The sequence below is a fragment of the Protopterus annectens genome, chromosome 9.part0 (genome assembly GCF_019279795.1).
Source record: "Protopterus annectens isolate FY-2018-M chromosome 9.part0, PAN1.0, whole genome shotgun sequence".
In the NCBI taxonomy this organism is placed as follows: domain Eukaryota; kingdom Metazoa; phylum Chordata; order Ceratodontiformes; family Protopteridae; genus Protopterus; species Protopterus annectens.
The window spans coordinates 1009566961-1009580619 of record NC_056743.1 but is presented as its reverse complement, the minus strand read 5'-3'; the positions used below and the strand labels follow the sequence as shown (position 1 = coordinate 1009580619).

General features: G+C 40.3%; 1 protein-coding gene across 1 annotated transcript in view; it reads right to left on the bottom strand.

Moving 5' to 3' along the window:
* The window catches only part of DDX23 (DEAD-box helicase 23), a 497343-nt gene that overhangs the window by 380249 nt on the left and 103435 nt on the right, over positions 1-13659 (bottom strand). Inside the window, exons 5-6 of the mRNA XM_044083796.1 lie at positions 12968-13033; positions 11663-11801 (exon numbers count right to left, since the gene is read on the bottom strand). Coding sequence (XP_043939731.1) covers positions 11663-11801; positions 12968-13033 — 205 coding nt within the window. The remainder of the gene's footprint in view (positions 1-11662; positions 11802-12967; positions 13034-13659) is intronic.

The following is a 13659-nucleotide window of genomic DNA, read 5'->3' as shown; positions in this document are numbered from 1 at the left end:
GATCCCATATGATAATGCTTACTTAAGCAGATGAGTGTTAAATGTTTCTCACTCATAATTCAGTATAATCAGAAAGTACAGCATTTATTTGAAAGTATGCAGATTTTTTTCTACTATCCAATATTAGTATGGTTTTCATACACAATTTAATTTAATTTGCACTGTACAAGTGCCAGTGTACTAAACTGGAACCTTAAAAAGCTAGTTCAATTGTTGGTTACTTCTTTAGCAAAGCAATTGTCTGGAGGCATTAATTTTCATACTGCATTTATGCAGTCCCACTGACTACTGCTTTTGTAAAACAGATGGCATTACTGTTTCGCATCTATTTCTCAGAAGTCAAGGCCAAAGCAGACGGCCTCTGGCTCACCAAGTTCACTGATTATTGCAAACTGGGAGCAATCACAGAGTCCCCCAACAATGTCAACATATTACAAACAAGAAGGGCCAACACAAATGAATGACTGGTGCCAAATCCATGGTCTAAAACTAAATGCAAAAAATGTATTTTTATTCCCTTTGGCAAAAAGGAATTCCCTACAAATTATAATACTGACAGCACCCTCCTGAGTTAAAACCCAGTGGTCTGAGACTTGGGAAGACAGGTTGACAGCAATTTGAACTTCGACAACCAAGTTTCCACAGTGGTAAAGAAAACCTTCTACAAACCAAACCTCATAAGAAAGGGCATAGCATCCAGGTCAAGGGAAGTTATAATTCCACCATACTTGACACTCATCAGACCACTAATAGAGTATAATGCACCCTTTTGCATTTACCTCACCAGACACCTGCAGCAGCTGGAGAAACCTCAGAGGATTCGCACTAAGAAAATACAGGGACTCCAAACCATGACCTACGTGGATAGGCTGAAAGCCCTGTCACCTTACTCTGTATCTTATAGGCTGCTGAGAAGAGACTTCTGCCTGGCCAATGGGGCAATCTCCAACCCTGTCCTAATGGAAATGCTGCACATCCGCAAGTCAAACGGCACAAGAGTTGATCCCTCTAGGGATCTCAACCTAGCCTGTGACATTAACAGAACACATTGGAGAGACAGATATGTTTCTCACAGATTGCCATTTCTCTGGAATAAGACTTCTTATTCATGTAAAACAGTTCTCCTCACTAACCCTATTAAAAAGCAACCTAGATAATTGGATGGGAGACCGCAAATTCACCCATGGGCTGGCACCCATTTCCCCCATGAACACAGAGGTAGCCACTGTTGATCACAGACCTACTCTGTTCACAAATTCCTTCTGTGAATTACCCAAAAAGAACAAATGGGGATAATGAGATTAACATGGCTAGGCTTGTAAAGTCTCTAGGGCCACTAGCCTAGTAACCTCCTATGAACCTATGTGGTAGGTGGGTCCACTTTGTTTTTCTCAACCCCACTGCCCAGCTATCATGTTCATATTTACAATGTATTTCCTTACTAAAACTCATACTTAAACAAATCTTACTTCTTTCCAAAGACCACTGCATTAAGAATAAAAATATATTAACAATATCTCCACAAATCAACAACTATGAATATCCACAAAATAACCACTTGTGTAACTAAAACATTTAGAATTAATGTAATCTCTACATTTACTTTCTAAACAAAATCACTTGCTTCCTTCTGCACATCACGCTGCCATACAACAGCTTGTTCTTCAACACATCACTTAATTGTACTTATCTTCATACTTTCACCAAAATAAAACTATCTTACTGTATACTTCTACAATTTACCTTTATTTCGTAATCTATATTAGTCACTACTACTACCACCTTTAATTGGATCATACACACTTTATAATACTTCCGAAACTCACTCTGTTTACTAAAACACAGAGACTGTAACTAAACACCTCTGTTACTTTCTATCTCTACTGCAAAATTCAACCAAAAATTCATTGATCTTTTTACAGCTGTATCACAGCCTTGCTGTCTTCTCTAAGTTTTGGTTACATGCTTTTCGCCCCAATTCTAATATTTACTTGTTTTGAGAATATCAACTTTTTTGCTTAATATGTTGTATTAAATATTTGTCCACAGACTAAAATAAACACACTTCTCACTCCACTAACCATTTTCACTGTTCCATCTATTCTGTTAATCCTGCATGACACATGGCATCTTATTCACATAACTATGTTACTATAAATCAAAATTTGCTAAATTTTATACAGCAGTACAAAAACAGACACAGCTCACTTAACTAAATCACAATAAATTCTCATGCTGTAAATACTCACCCATCTCTGCCTATTGACATGTCTGCAAAGTGGACTAAATTTAATCGATTTATAATTCCACTTATCATAGCACATTGCTACAAAATTAATCGACAAAAGACAGCCAATAAAAGTGCAACACAAAAGCATTTCTGTTTTACACAAACTCACCTACAGATTGCCAAATCTAAATATCTTACTACAGAATACATGAATAGTAATGAAAAGACACCATCAGCAGTCTGGACCTCTACAAAGAGAACAACAATTATTAAAAAAAAAAACTGAACCATGGCTGAAAGAGGATCTTGTGTATCCACTTAATTCTCCAACACCTATTCAATATTCTCAGACAACCAAACAGGCAAAAGGCAGGATGTTGGCATGCTTACACTAATTAAAAACAAAAATAATCGTACCCTGTCTCCTACTCTATTATTAAAACCCAATTCCTTGGCACACAACAACCCTAATGGACTCTAGTTCAGGTTATATTAGGACAATCAAAGGTCAACATTGCTATTGTCTATACTTTATCATCTTCACACACAAGTCTGGTTGAAGATTACAGTTAAGTAAATTCTTCACCATTCAATGTATAACTAAAAAGTGATCTTAATCTTACCTGAAATAGCATTTAAAAAACTTCAATTAAATTATTTTCTTTCTTCACACAATCTTACTCAACTAATAACAGGCAATGCTAGACTTGAGCAAAATCTTACATACTCATCAACTCCTTGAGCAGTGATAACCAAATGCATTTTCTTACTAAATTCCACACTTTCACCAAGTAAGGCTTTCTTTACATGTTCAACCCCTGACTCTATTGAACCAGAATTGTTAGATGTTAACTGGCTAGCCCTCAGGGCAGTGACCGTACCTCTGCTGTGTCTGCTTTCTACATAACCTCCTTACTCCAACCTAGGTAAGACAACTTCCTTTAAAACATATTAGAATTAATGGTAACAAAGTCCCTTGGATAATTCCTGCATTGCAACAAATCATTAACAAAAAGAAAAGTCTGGGAAGAAGTGGGGGAAAAAGTACCATAAAATGTGATACTTATAACTTCAAGCTCCTTAAATACTTTACAAGACTTAAAAAAAAAAAAGTACAGTCATGTTTACTTGCCATAAATGCAGATGTTGAAATGTCTTCACTGTTGCAGTAATAACTCCTGGACTCCTTGGGATTTTCTGTTATGGAAGCCCTTCACTGGCCTGAATACCAGAGTTTCGTTTCCCTCCTGCTGGCCCAGCAAATGCCCTCCATTCTGACATCAGGATGTCAGAGTATAAGGATTGGCAGCTGGCAGTATTTTCTCAGGTCTTTCTTGCCCTCACAGGACAACAGCCCCACTCTCCTAGCCCTAGGCCAGGAGCACAACTCACCCAAACTGTTCCCAGCAGGGCTAATGTAAAAGTCACCTAATAGGGGTACCTAAATGGAGCAGAGATATTACGGAAAGGGGGAAGATGGGAGGGTAAGGATACTGCAACAGTGAAGACACTCCAACATCTTCATTTATGATAAGCAGACATAGCTGTACAGTGCTCGTGTTTTACTGTTGACGTTATAACTACTAGCTCTTGGAAGGGTGGATGGAAAAGATATCAAACACAGAACATGGGCCCTTGCAGGACTGAAAAAGGGAACCCAGTTCTGGCTTTAGAGGTAGAGGTCAAGGCACAGTGCTTGAAAAATGTGCAGACTTTGGACCAGGTGGTTGCTTCCAGAGCATCTTGGGTGGACACCTCCTGATAAAGGCAGTAGTGGTAGCTCTGGGTCTTGTAGAATGAGCTCTAATGTGCTAAGGTACGTTTTTCCATGATGCTTGTAGCAAAACGAGATACAGTCAGAGGTTCACATAGAGACTGTTTCCTTACTTACTGTTTTACCCCACTTGTTAGGAGAAAAGGGACAGAGAGCTGATCAGACTTTCTGAAACGTTTTGCCTTAACCAAGTGAAACCGGAACTGTCTATGCACATCCAGGGAGTACAAATTTACCTCTCATTTGTTCTGTGGGTTTAGGGAAAAAAGAAGGAATTTGGATTGTTTGACTCAGAGAACTGTGTTACCATCAGGGGTATGAAGATGGGGTTAGTTCTCAATGAAACACTGTCTAGGTGAAACATGAGGAAGGCTTTTTTTACATATTAGTGCCTGTAACTCACATATTCTTCCTGCTGAGGTGATGACTACTGGGAAGGCTGCTTTCCAACAAAAAGGTTTCCTCAGTGCCGAATTCTTAGAAGGCTGCTTTCCAAGAATTTGATGTCTGAGGAAGAAGCAGGCTCAAAGTGAGTTTCTCTAATGCAAAACCAAGGTTGCAGGACGGTGCAGTGGCCCTTCCTGGGTGACCTTAAGTGGAAAACGCATTTAAGCAACTATTTCATCATAAACTGAGAAAATAAAAGGAGGTTGCACTGGCAGGCATACACAGCAATGGCATGAATTTTAATAAAGTAAAGTAAGAGAGATCCTTGGTGAAAAGTACAACCAAACAGGTCAAAACCAAAGAGATTACTAGCTAGCAGAGGTTGAGCCCTTGGTCTGGTACCATACACTAAAACTTTTCCATTTAGTGATACAGGACTTACTGGTACCGAGTCTGCAGGCCTTTTTCACGATAAGTAGGACATTCTTGCCTAACAGCTGGCCCTGGGGAATAAGGATCATACCATTCAGGTTGCCAGATTCAGCCTGTAAGTTGGTGGATGTTGGCTCCTTTGTTCAGAACCAAGAGGTCCACTTCCTACAGTAGCAACCATGGTCCTTGACTGCTTAAGTTGCATAATACAGGAAACCAATAATGCCTAAGCTAGAATGGTTAAATTAAAATTTTCTCTGATCTTTACAAATAATCTGGGGATGAGAGGTATGGGAGGGAAAGCATGCAGAAATAGATCTGTCCATGGGAAAGAGAAACTGCCCATCCTCCAGGCCCTGTTGACTCAGGTGCCCTGAACAACATTTTACCTGCCTATTTTCTTTTAAGGCAAAATGTCTGTTTCTGGCATACTCCATTTTCCTGTACACCCCATTTTCTTGTGATTTAGGATGTGTTTTTTTCAGCATCCACTTATGGGAGTCCGAAACTGATCCGTTAAGGTGCTCAGAAGGTTGTTGCTTAATTCTGGAAGATACTTCGCTATTAGGTGAAATCCTATCCCTTGTGCTGCCACCCAGAACTGCACTGCCAGGTGGCAGAGGGAGGAGTGTATACTTCCCTATTTGCTTGTGTATCACATTACCACAGCGTTATTCATCTTTCCCAAGAGGGTGCCTTGTTTCCACATTTGTTTGAATGCTATCTTCTCTCTGTAAACTGCAATAATTTCTTTCAGATTGAAGTGGCTTAAAAGGAAGCCTCCCCACTTCCCTTACACCTCAGACTGCCTGAGTGGGTGCTTCAAGCTAGGTTTAAGGCATCTGAGGGTCATCATTTGGTTCCCTGACACTGAAAAGGAATTCCTTTTTTCCAGAGGCAAGTGTCTATCCTCCCTAGCAGCTCTCTTTTCAAGCAGGGGAGAAGCTTTAGCTTGAAGTTTAGAGGGTGTCTATGCTGACACCACATATTCTTCAGGAACCATTGGGTCTTCCTCGTGTGAAGTTTTGCTGGGGGAAGGATGTAGGAACCCATGTATCTCAGAGTTCTCAGAATAAGCTGGTTGACATCAGCTCATGCTGGGCTAGTGTTCTGACACACAGTGTTAGAAAAGCAATCTTTAACTGAGGAAGAAAGGCCCTTTGTTTTTCTGTGTCCAGCAAGGTTCCTAAGAATACCAGACTGTTTGTGGATGACAGTTTCGATTTTGTTAGGTTTAGGCAGAATCCCAGCTTTGAAAGGCAGATCATGGTCAGATGAAGAGAAGCCCCCACTTCCTTCAAAGAACTTACTTTTATAAGGCAATCTTCTAGACAAGGGAAGACCTACATACTTTTGATCTTTCCAAAGACAACCAATGGAACCATATATTGTGTGAACATTCTGGAAGCAGTAGATAAGCTGAAGGGCACTGCACATAACTGAACGCGCTTTCCACCTGCCCTGAGGCACAGATACCACCAGTGCTTCTTTGCTACTGGTATGTGGAAGTAGGGATCTTTTAGATCCAAGGTGTTCATCAATTCCTGAGTAAAAAGCATGGACAGGGGAGTTTGCAGAGTAAGCATCTAGAACTTGGGGAACGCTAAGAACCTATTTAGCCTTAATAGGTCTAGAACTGATCTCCAAGTTCCTTCTTTTTTTGGTACTAGGAAGAGTCTTGAGTAGTACCCTGTTCCTAGTTCTTCTTGAGAGACTGGTTTTATAAAGCCCAGTTCCTGAAGAAGCTTTACTTGGATCTGAGCTTTCCTGAACTATCCTTTGGGAACAGGAGAGATACCTGCCGGTCTCGAAATAGAAGCAAACTGCAAGTTGTACCCTGATCTGAAGAACCCAACTGTCCTGGGTAATATTTTGCCACCTGTTTAAGAAGAGGGAAAGCCTGCTTCTGAGATTTGCCAGAAAAAGAGTGGTTTGAGTTATGTTGGGACTTTGGTGGGGGGGGGGGACAAGGAGATGCTCTACAGAGTCATAACTGCTCACTTTACATCCCTGGAAGTGGATGTAAAAAGCATGGACAGGGGAGTTTGCAGAGTGAGCATCTAGAACTTGGGGAACGCTAAGAACCTATTTAGCCTTAATAGGTCTAGAACTGATCTCCAAGTTCCTTCTTTTTTTGGTACTAGGAAGAGTCTTGAGTAGTACCCTGTTCCTAGTTCTTCTTGAGAGACTGGTTTTATGAAGCCCAGTTCCTGAAGAAGCTTTACTTGGATCTGAGCTTTCCTGAACTATCCTTTGGGAACAGGAGAGATACCTGCCGGTCTCGAAATAGAAGCAAACTGCAAGTTGTACCCTGATCTGAAGAACCCAACTGTCCTGGGTAATATTTTGCCACCTGTTTAAGAAGAGGGAAAGCCTGCTTCTGAGATTTGCCAGAAAAAGAGTGGTTTGAGTTATGTTGGGACTTTGGTGGGGGGGGGGGGACAAGGAGATGCTCTACAGAGTCATAACTGCTCACTTTACATCCCTGAAAGTGGGGTCCACTGAGCCTAGATCCCTGTTCAACTTGTCATCTTCTTTGCTGCTTTTTTCTCTCCTGGTCTTTCTGCTTCTTGGTCTTGGTTATATGGGACAAAAGGACTAGGCTCATGCAGGGGAACTTTTACTAAACTTGGGGGGGGGTAACCTGCAGAAAGTCCTTGACAGTTTATAGAGACTTTGCCTTATCCTCCACTTTCTTAAATACAGCTTGAGTCTTGGGTCCAAACAGAAATCCTTTGTCCAGCAGAATATATAGAATTTTTGATTTGACATGAACAGAAAGAGACTGTTCTCATACCAAAGTATGTCTCCTGATAACAGACCCTAATGCAGCTGCCCTGCTTAATGCTTCCAAAGCACCAGAGTCACAATGTAAAGAATGCATTGAAATCTAAGAACAAGTGTTGCAGAGTTCTAACAGTTCTTTTTGGAGAGCTTCAGCTTCCATCCCTTCCAGTCTCTGCTTTATCTGGTCTGGGAGATATTCCTGGAGTTTGACCAAACAGAACTGCCAATGTAAATCTTTCATGACAAAGGTAACTGATGTACACATTTTTTGCCAAATCTGTTCTGAATTCTACCCTTTTTCCCAGAAAATGCTCTGGAGTGCATGGATGTGTACAGGCTGTAAGAAGGGCAACATTCCACATGACAGACATTAATGAGTTAATAAACCAAATCTTATCCAGTACATGGAAAGGATCAAATAAGTGGTGACATTTTTCCAAGATTTACCTAGTGCCTTTAAAACTCAATCATACTACATTACTGTCAAAGTCAGTTTACTTAGGTTTCTCCATTGGCATAAAACATAGCCCAATTATTGAGTATAATGCCGCCATACCTGTCCAGTCTACTGAACACAGTTTTTAGTTATTATGAATAATACTTCTACTGAAACTGGCACACTATCAAAAGATGTTTCCAACGGTTCAGTCCTTGGTCCTCTACTTCTTTTACTTCAATAACTTGCCTTGGGGTCTACTACAGCAGTTTGATGTACTCCGATGGTACTGGATTAAAGTCTCACTCAACCACTCACTCACCCCAGACACATCAGAACTAGTTCGCTTATAATAAAATGATCACAGATTCACAAAAAAAATAAAGTAAGTCATGTTATTTAGAACTGACAAATGTCTCAAAAAATCTAAACATTTGGTCATTAAAGAGCTACATAGGTTCATAGGTGTGTACTAGGCTAACGGCCCTGGATCCTATATAAGCCTAGCCCAAGAAGATTCCCTGGCATCATGGCACCCAAAGTTAGTTCCCAGTGTCCCTGTCAAGCAAGGCCACTGAAGTGATCCCCGGGGTGAACTTTCTATTGCCCATCCACTCGTCAAGATTTCTCTTAAAGAGGGCCAGTGAAATGCTCTGCTTTATGTGAATGGGAAGTTTGTTCCAGAGTATGGGAAGTCTCTGCATTAGGAACCTGTCCTTCCAGCATGTTCTGTTTATTGTGGCAATGAGGTTTGGGTTCCAGGAACGTGTGGCATGGAGGGATGGGGATTTCTTTAGGTGTAGCATATCTAGCAGCTCTGGGTCAGACATGGCTTTGGAGGTCAAGCAGAGATTGCCTCTAAGTAGAGGCGATAAGAAACACAGTATAACTGGAATTTTTAGAGAGCGTATGTATAGGGCATGTGTCTAAGGCCTAAGATCCTCTTAGTGAGGTGTTTTTGTGACCTTTCCAATTGTTGTAGGTGTCTAGTGAGGTATATACCAAATGAGGTGTATTCTATAATAGGTCTAATGAGGGATGAGTAGAGACGGATTACGACCTCTTTCTTCCTGGATGAGAAACCTTTTGTAATGAGATGTGCCACATAGAAGGACTTTCTGACTACAGTGGCAAGGTGGTTATCAAAGGAGAGTTTGCTGTCAACCTGTGCTTCCAGGTCTCTTATCACACCTTCGGTGATTAGTGGACTACCGCCTATGTGGTAGTTCATGGGCACCGAATTTTCCCAAAGGGAATGACAATGCACTTTTTAGCATTAAACTTAAGGCCATGGTTTTGACAGCAGTCATTAGTGTTAGTGAGGCCTTTTTGCAGAATGTCTACATTAGCTGGAGAATCAATAATGGCTCCCAGTTTGCAATCATCTGTGAACTTGGTTAGTCAGAGTCCCTTTGTGTTGGCTTGAACTTCAGAGAAGTAGATGTCAAACAGGAGAGGACCTAGGACCGATACCTGTGGGACACCACTTGTAACTGGTCGGTAGTCAAATTTGGAGTCCGCTACTTTCACAGTGTGGGTTCTATCAGTGAGCCAGTTGGCAACCATAGGGGTTTATGCCTAGTTTAGTGAGTCTATCTATGATTCCTGAGTGAAGGATGGTGTCGAAGGCCTTGGCAAGATCTAGGTAGGCTGTGTGAACTACCTTGCCCTCATCCACGGCTCTGGTGACAGGCTCGAAGAAGTCAATCAGGTTGAGCAGGCATGATCTACCTTTCACAAACCCAAACTGCATGGGGTCCAGAGTTTGGAGATTCCCTATGTCCTTATTTATACAGTCCATGATGATGCGCTCCATAACTTTATGAGCAAACACCCTACACAACTCAACAAAAGTAATTGTGTATTACTCTAGTTCAAACTCTGTCCTTTCATAACTATATTGAACATTTAACTTCTACAGTTTTAAATTAACTGAAAGTGCTCATAAAATATCCAACTATATCACTAGATAAGCTTGCACAGCTATAGCCAGAAACATACTTAACCCTCTACTTGAACATGCTTTGCTAATTTTTGCACGGCATTTGATGTTTAACAAATCTCTGCTACAAACTGAAAAAATACTTGGGGTCATTCATCTAGCTGACTACTCATAAAGCAAAATGGTTACCCATCAGTGCCAGAACTACTTTTTTAAGTATTCTAAAATTCAAATTAACAAGCAGTACTGTTCTCCTCTAGTAAATAAACTGATCATAAAAAAGCTCATCTTGCTCTTGAAAAAAAACTTTGAAAGTATAAAACTATAAATACCTCACTTTTCTCTGTCAATGATTTTTTTCAGTGAGCTAATTCCTGCATTATGGAATGAATTATCAATCAAAATTACTGCAACTGATAATATGCTACTACTTGAGAAGAATCTCACATTTCGGCTAAAGGAAGAATGCCAAAACACCTGATTTCAAGACAGGAATTACACAAGCACTACTTCTGAAGCACTTCCATCAAGGTTTATATATTATGAACACCCATCCACAGCACCTAATTAATATAAACTGAACAGAATAAAGTAGGCAATATTATAGCAATAACCCATGGTTGGGTGTCGGCAATGCTGGATTTACCCATGGTAGGTGTGGTTTGGTCATGAGGGCAAAGCCCAAGCCCACTGTGTTAACAAATAAATATACAAATAAATTATTTAGTTATGTTTTTTAGGCTGCATACTCAGCTATTATGCCCCCTGAGATGCACTGACGTTTGTACAGAATATCACACTTCCACATCAGAGCTTCATAATCAGTTTAATTTTCCTATGTTTGTTGGGCCAATCTCTCCAAAGTCTAACGGTACGTCTATCTCAACCACTCACTAGTAATAGTACCAATACAAAGTTGTGTTCTTCTGTGACAGAAGTCTACTGCATTGCTGTCAGGCAGCTACAATGGTTGTAGCTGTCCTAGTTTACATACGGAGCTCTGCAGTTTTTCCTTGCCATGAATATGATGAGCACAGTCTGAACTTTTGATTGATACTGATGCTTTCATACTTTTCTTGAGTTCTAACTGATCCACAAATAGTTAAGATGCACCACCACTAAAGGCAGGTCTTTTTGAGGTGCTTAAAACAATATGCAAAACAGAAAGCAATGACTTCAGGGTGTGGCCATCAGCCTAAGGTATTCAACACCACCACTTTTCCACATTCAATCTAGCATTTCAATTTCAAGATGGCAGTCTCAATGTATGAAGATATCTCACACTGCAGGTACAGCACATGAGATGCGGAAACATCTTTACTTGCCAAATCTCTGAATTTCTTTACTTCAACTGCTAAACTCCTGTATGGCAACAGTGCAAGTATAACCCACAACCAAGACCACAATGAGCTACTTAACATTAATTAACAACAAATAAAAGACAAGGGAAAGAAAGTAAATTACTTAGAATGAGTCTTAACAAAAAAATGACATCAGACCCTATGTGAATAGAACAAGGCACATGTTCACAAATCCCAAGTACCATCTATGTATCACACCAGTGAAAGGTAAAGTATAAAGCAAACAAATGCTGTTCTTTACAGACTTCACAGGCATAAACTGAATTATCTGCAAATAAAATCAGAGTGAGCATTATGGAAACCAGATGCATACCCAACATTTTGCGCCCCATGTCCTGGAACATCCTCCTCTTTTTTCGTTCTTCCTCAATCAGTTTCTGTTTCTCTGCCACCTCTTGTTGTCGCCTCTTCAATGCTTCTGCTTCACGCTCTGCTTTTGAAAGGAATTTTGGCTGCAGAAATGTAGACATCCAGCAATCACCTTAAGAAATCACTGTGAATAACCACAGATTCTCCAAAAAACATCACACAGCAACCCTCAAGAAAACTATACTATCCAAACACTCCTTTTATAGCCATATATTCTTTCCTACTTAGCTAGGTTTAGTGACCAGGCAAGGTTTTTTCCACTGAGCAGCATCAATGACCTAGGTTCAACTAGAGGGCTGAGAGTTAAGATGCTGGTTTTGGGGGCTGGTGCACATTCAGAACAAAGCACAGAGCTGGCTCTTATCTTGGGGAGAGGGTGTGGGGGTGAAGCACTGTGAAACTCATTCCCGGCAGTGACTCTCCATCAAAAAGATTCCAACTGTCAGAAGAGGAAAGCTATGACACCCACAGTAGTAATGCACATGTTGAAGTACATGTGATTGCCCCTTGACATCAGTGTTTTTCTCTATATTCACAGATGAATAAGATTATGTTACTAATAATTATAAAACATGTATGACTACACTAGAAAGTCAGACCCTGAAGAAACCCCCTACAGGCACCTCTGCAGGAGTAAAAATTTGAAAGAAGGAATACAACGTTGTTGGAAACAAGGGAAGAAATATTCAACAAAGGGTCATACAGCCTTAAACATAGGAAGCAGAGGTGACTGAAATAAGTGGGAGGATCAGCTGACCTGATACAGTCAAAAATAACCAGGTGCCTATTCAGTTATTACCCCTGGACAAAACATGAATCTGCTACTAATTAGCTCTACACTAACCAAATGATTCCACAGTTGCACCTCTATCAACAGCTAACCAAAAAATTCTCAGTAATTAAAAACATTAAATAACAAACACTCCCTCAAAGTCTTCATCCATAATTTAGGCTTGAAAACATTCATGTAATCCTTCCACCGAAAATGACCATGTTCATGGCAGTCATCATTGTACTACTAAAACCTATTCAGTTAACACTGCAATCAGCCAATAAGATCCCACTGATCAGGCAAAAAAAAAGATTAGCACAGTTACAAAAACAGATCTAACAATCTACTTGTTGCTGTTTCTATCACTTCATTCCTGTTCATTCATTCATTTTACCTAGAGAGTTTAGCAACCTGCTGCACCTACTCTATCTGACCTATAAATCATTTCATGTGTTGCATGAAATAAATGGAACTTACCTTGGCTTCTTCTTCTTCCTCTGCCTTCTTCTTGGCCAGCAACTCCTCCAAGGAGAGTGGCTGTACCTGAAATATTATCCACACAAAAATGTGAAGCAAAAATAATGACAAATGACATGTCAGCAATACAAATAGAGTAAAATCATCACAAAAGGCAAGCAGGCACATACATTCAACTGGTAGGGCAAATGTGCACAACCTCAGAGTGTAGTGGCATATTACTAAGTCTCAATTTCTTCCACTAAGTGCCCCTCTCTCTTAACACACACAAATGATGTACATTTGCTAGGCACAAGTACAAGCTGAAATATGTGACTAGAAGCTCTCAGTGCTACCATTGAACATGTTCAAAGGCAAAAAAGAACCATTAGCTACATTAAATTTTCTGGCAGATGGGTGAATGTGGCTCACTCAATTTGCACAATTCCTCGTTAGTGAAATTAGCCTTGCTGGTGCCAACGAATGTTCTACATTCCTCTCTTGGACCACTAATCTGTTCACCTTCCAATAAAATTAACAAATGGTCTACTCACTTTTCAATCCACTGCACCAAACCCTCCTCATCTGAAGTGGAAGACAGACAAAGTGTCTCCCTATTTAAGAAAGCACTTGGCTGCAACTTTCCTCACCATTTCCATTTCTCAAAGTACACCCCCACTTGTGCATATGAAATCTTATTAAAATATACCTGC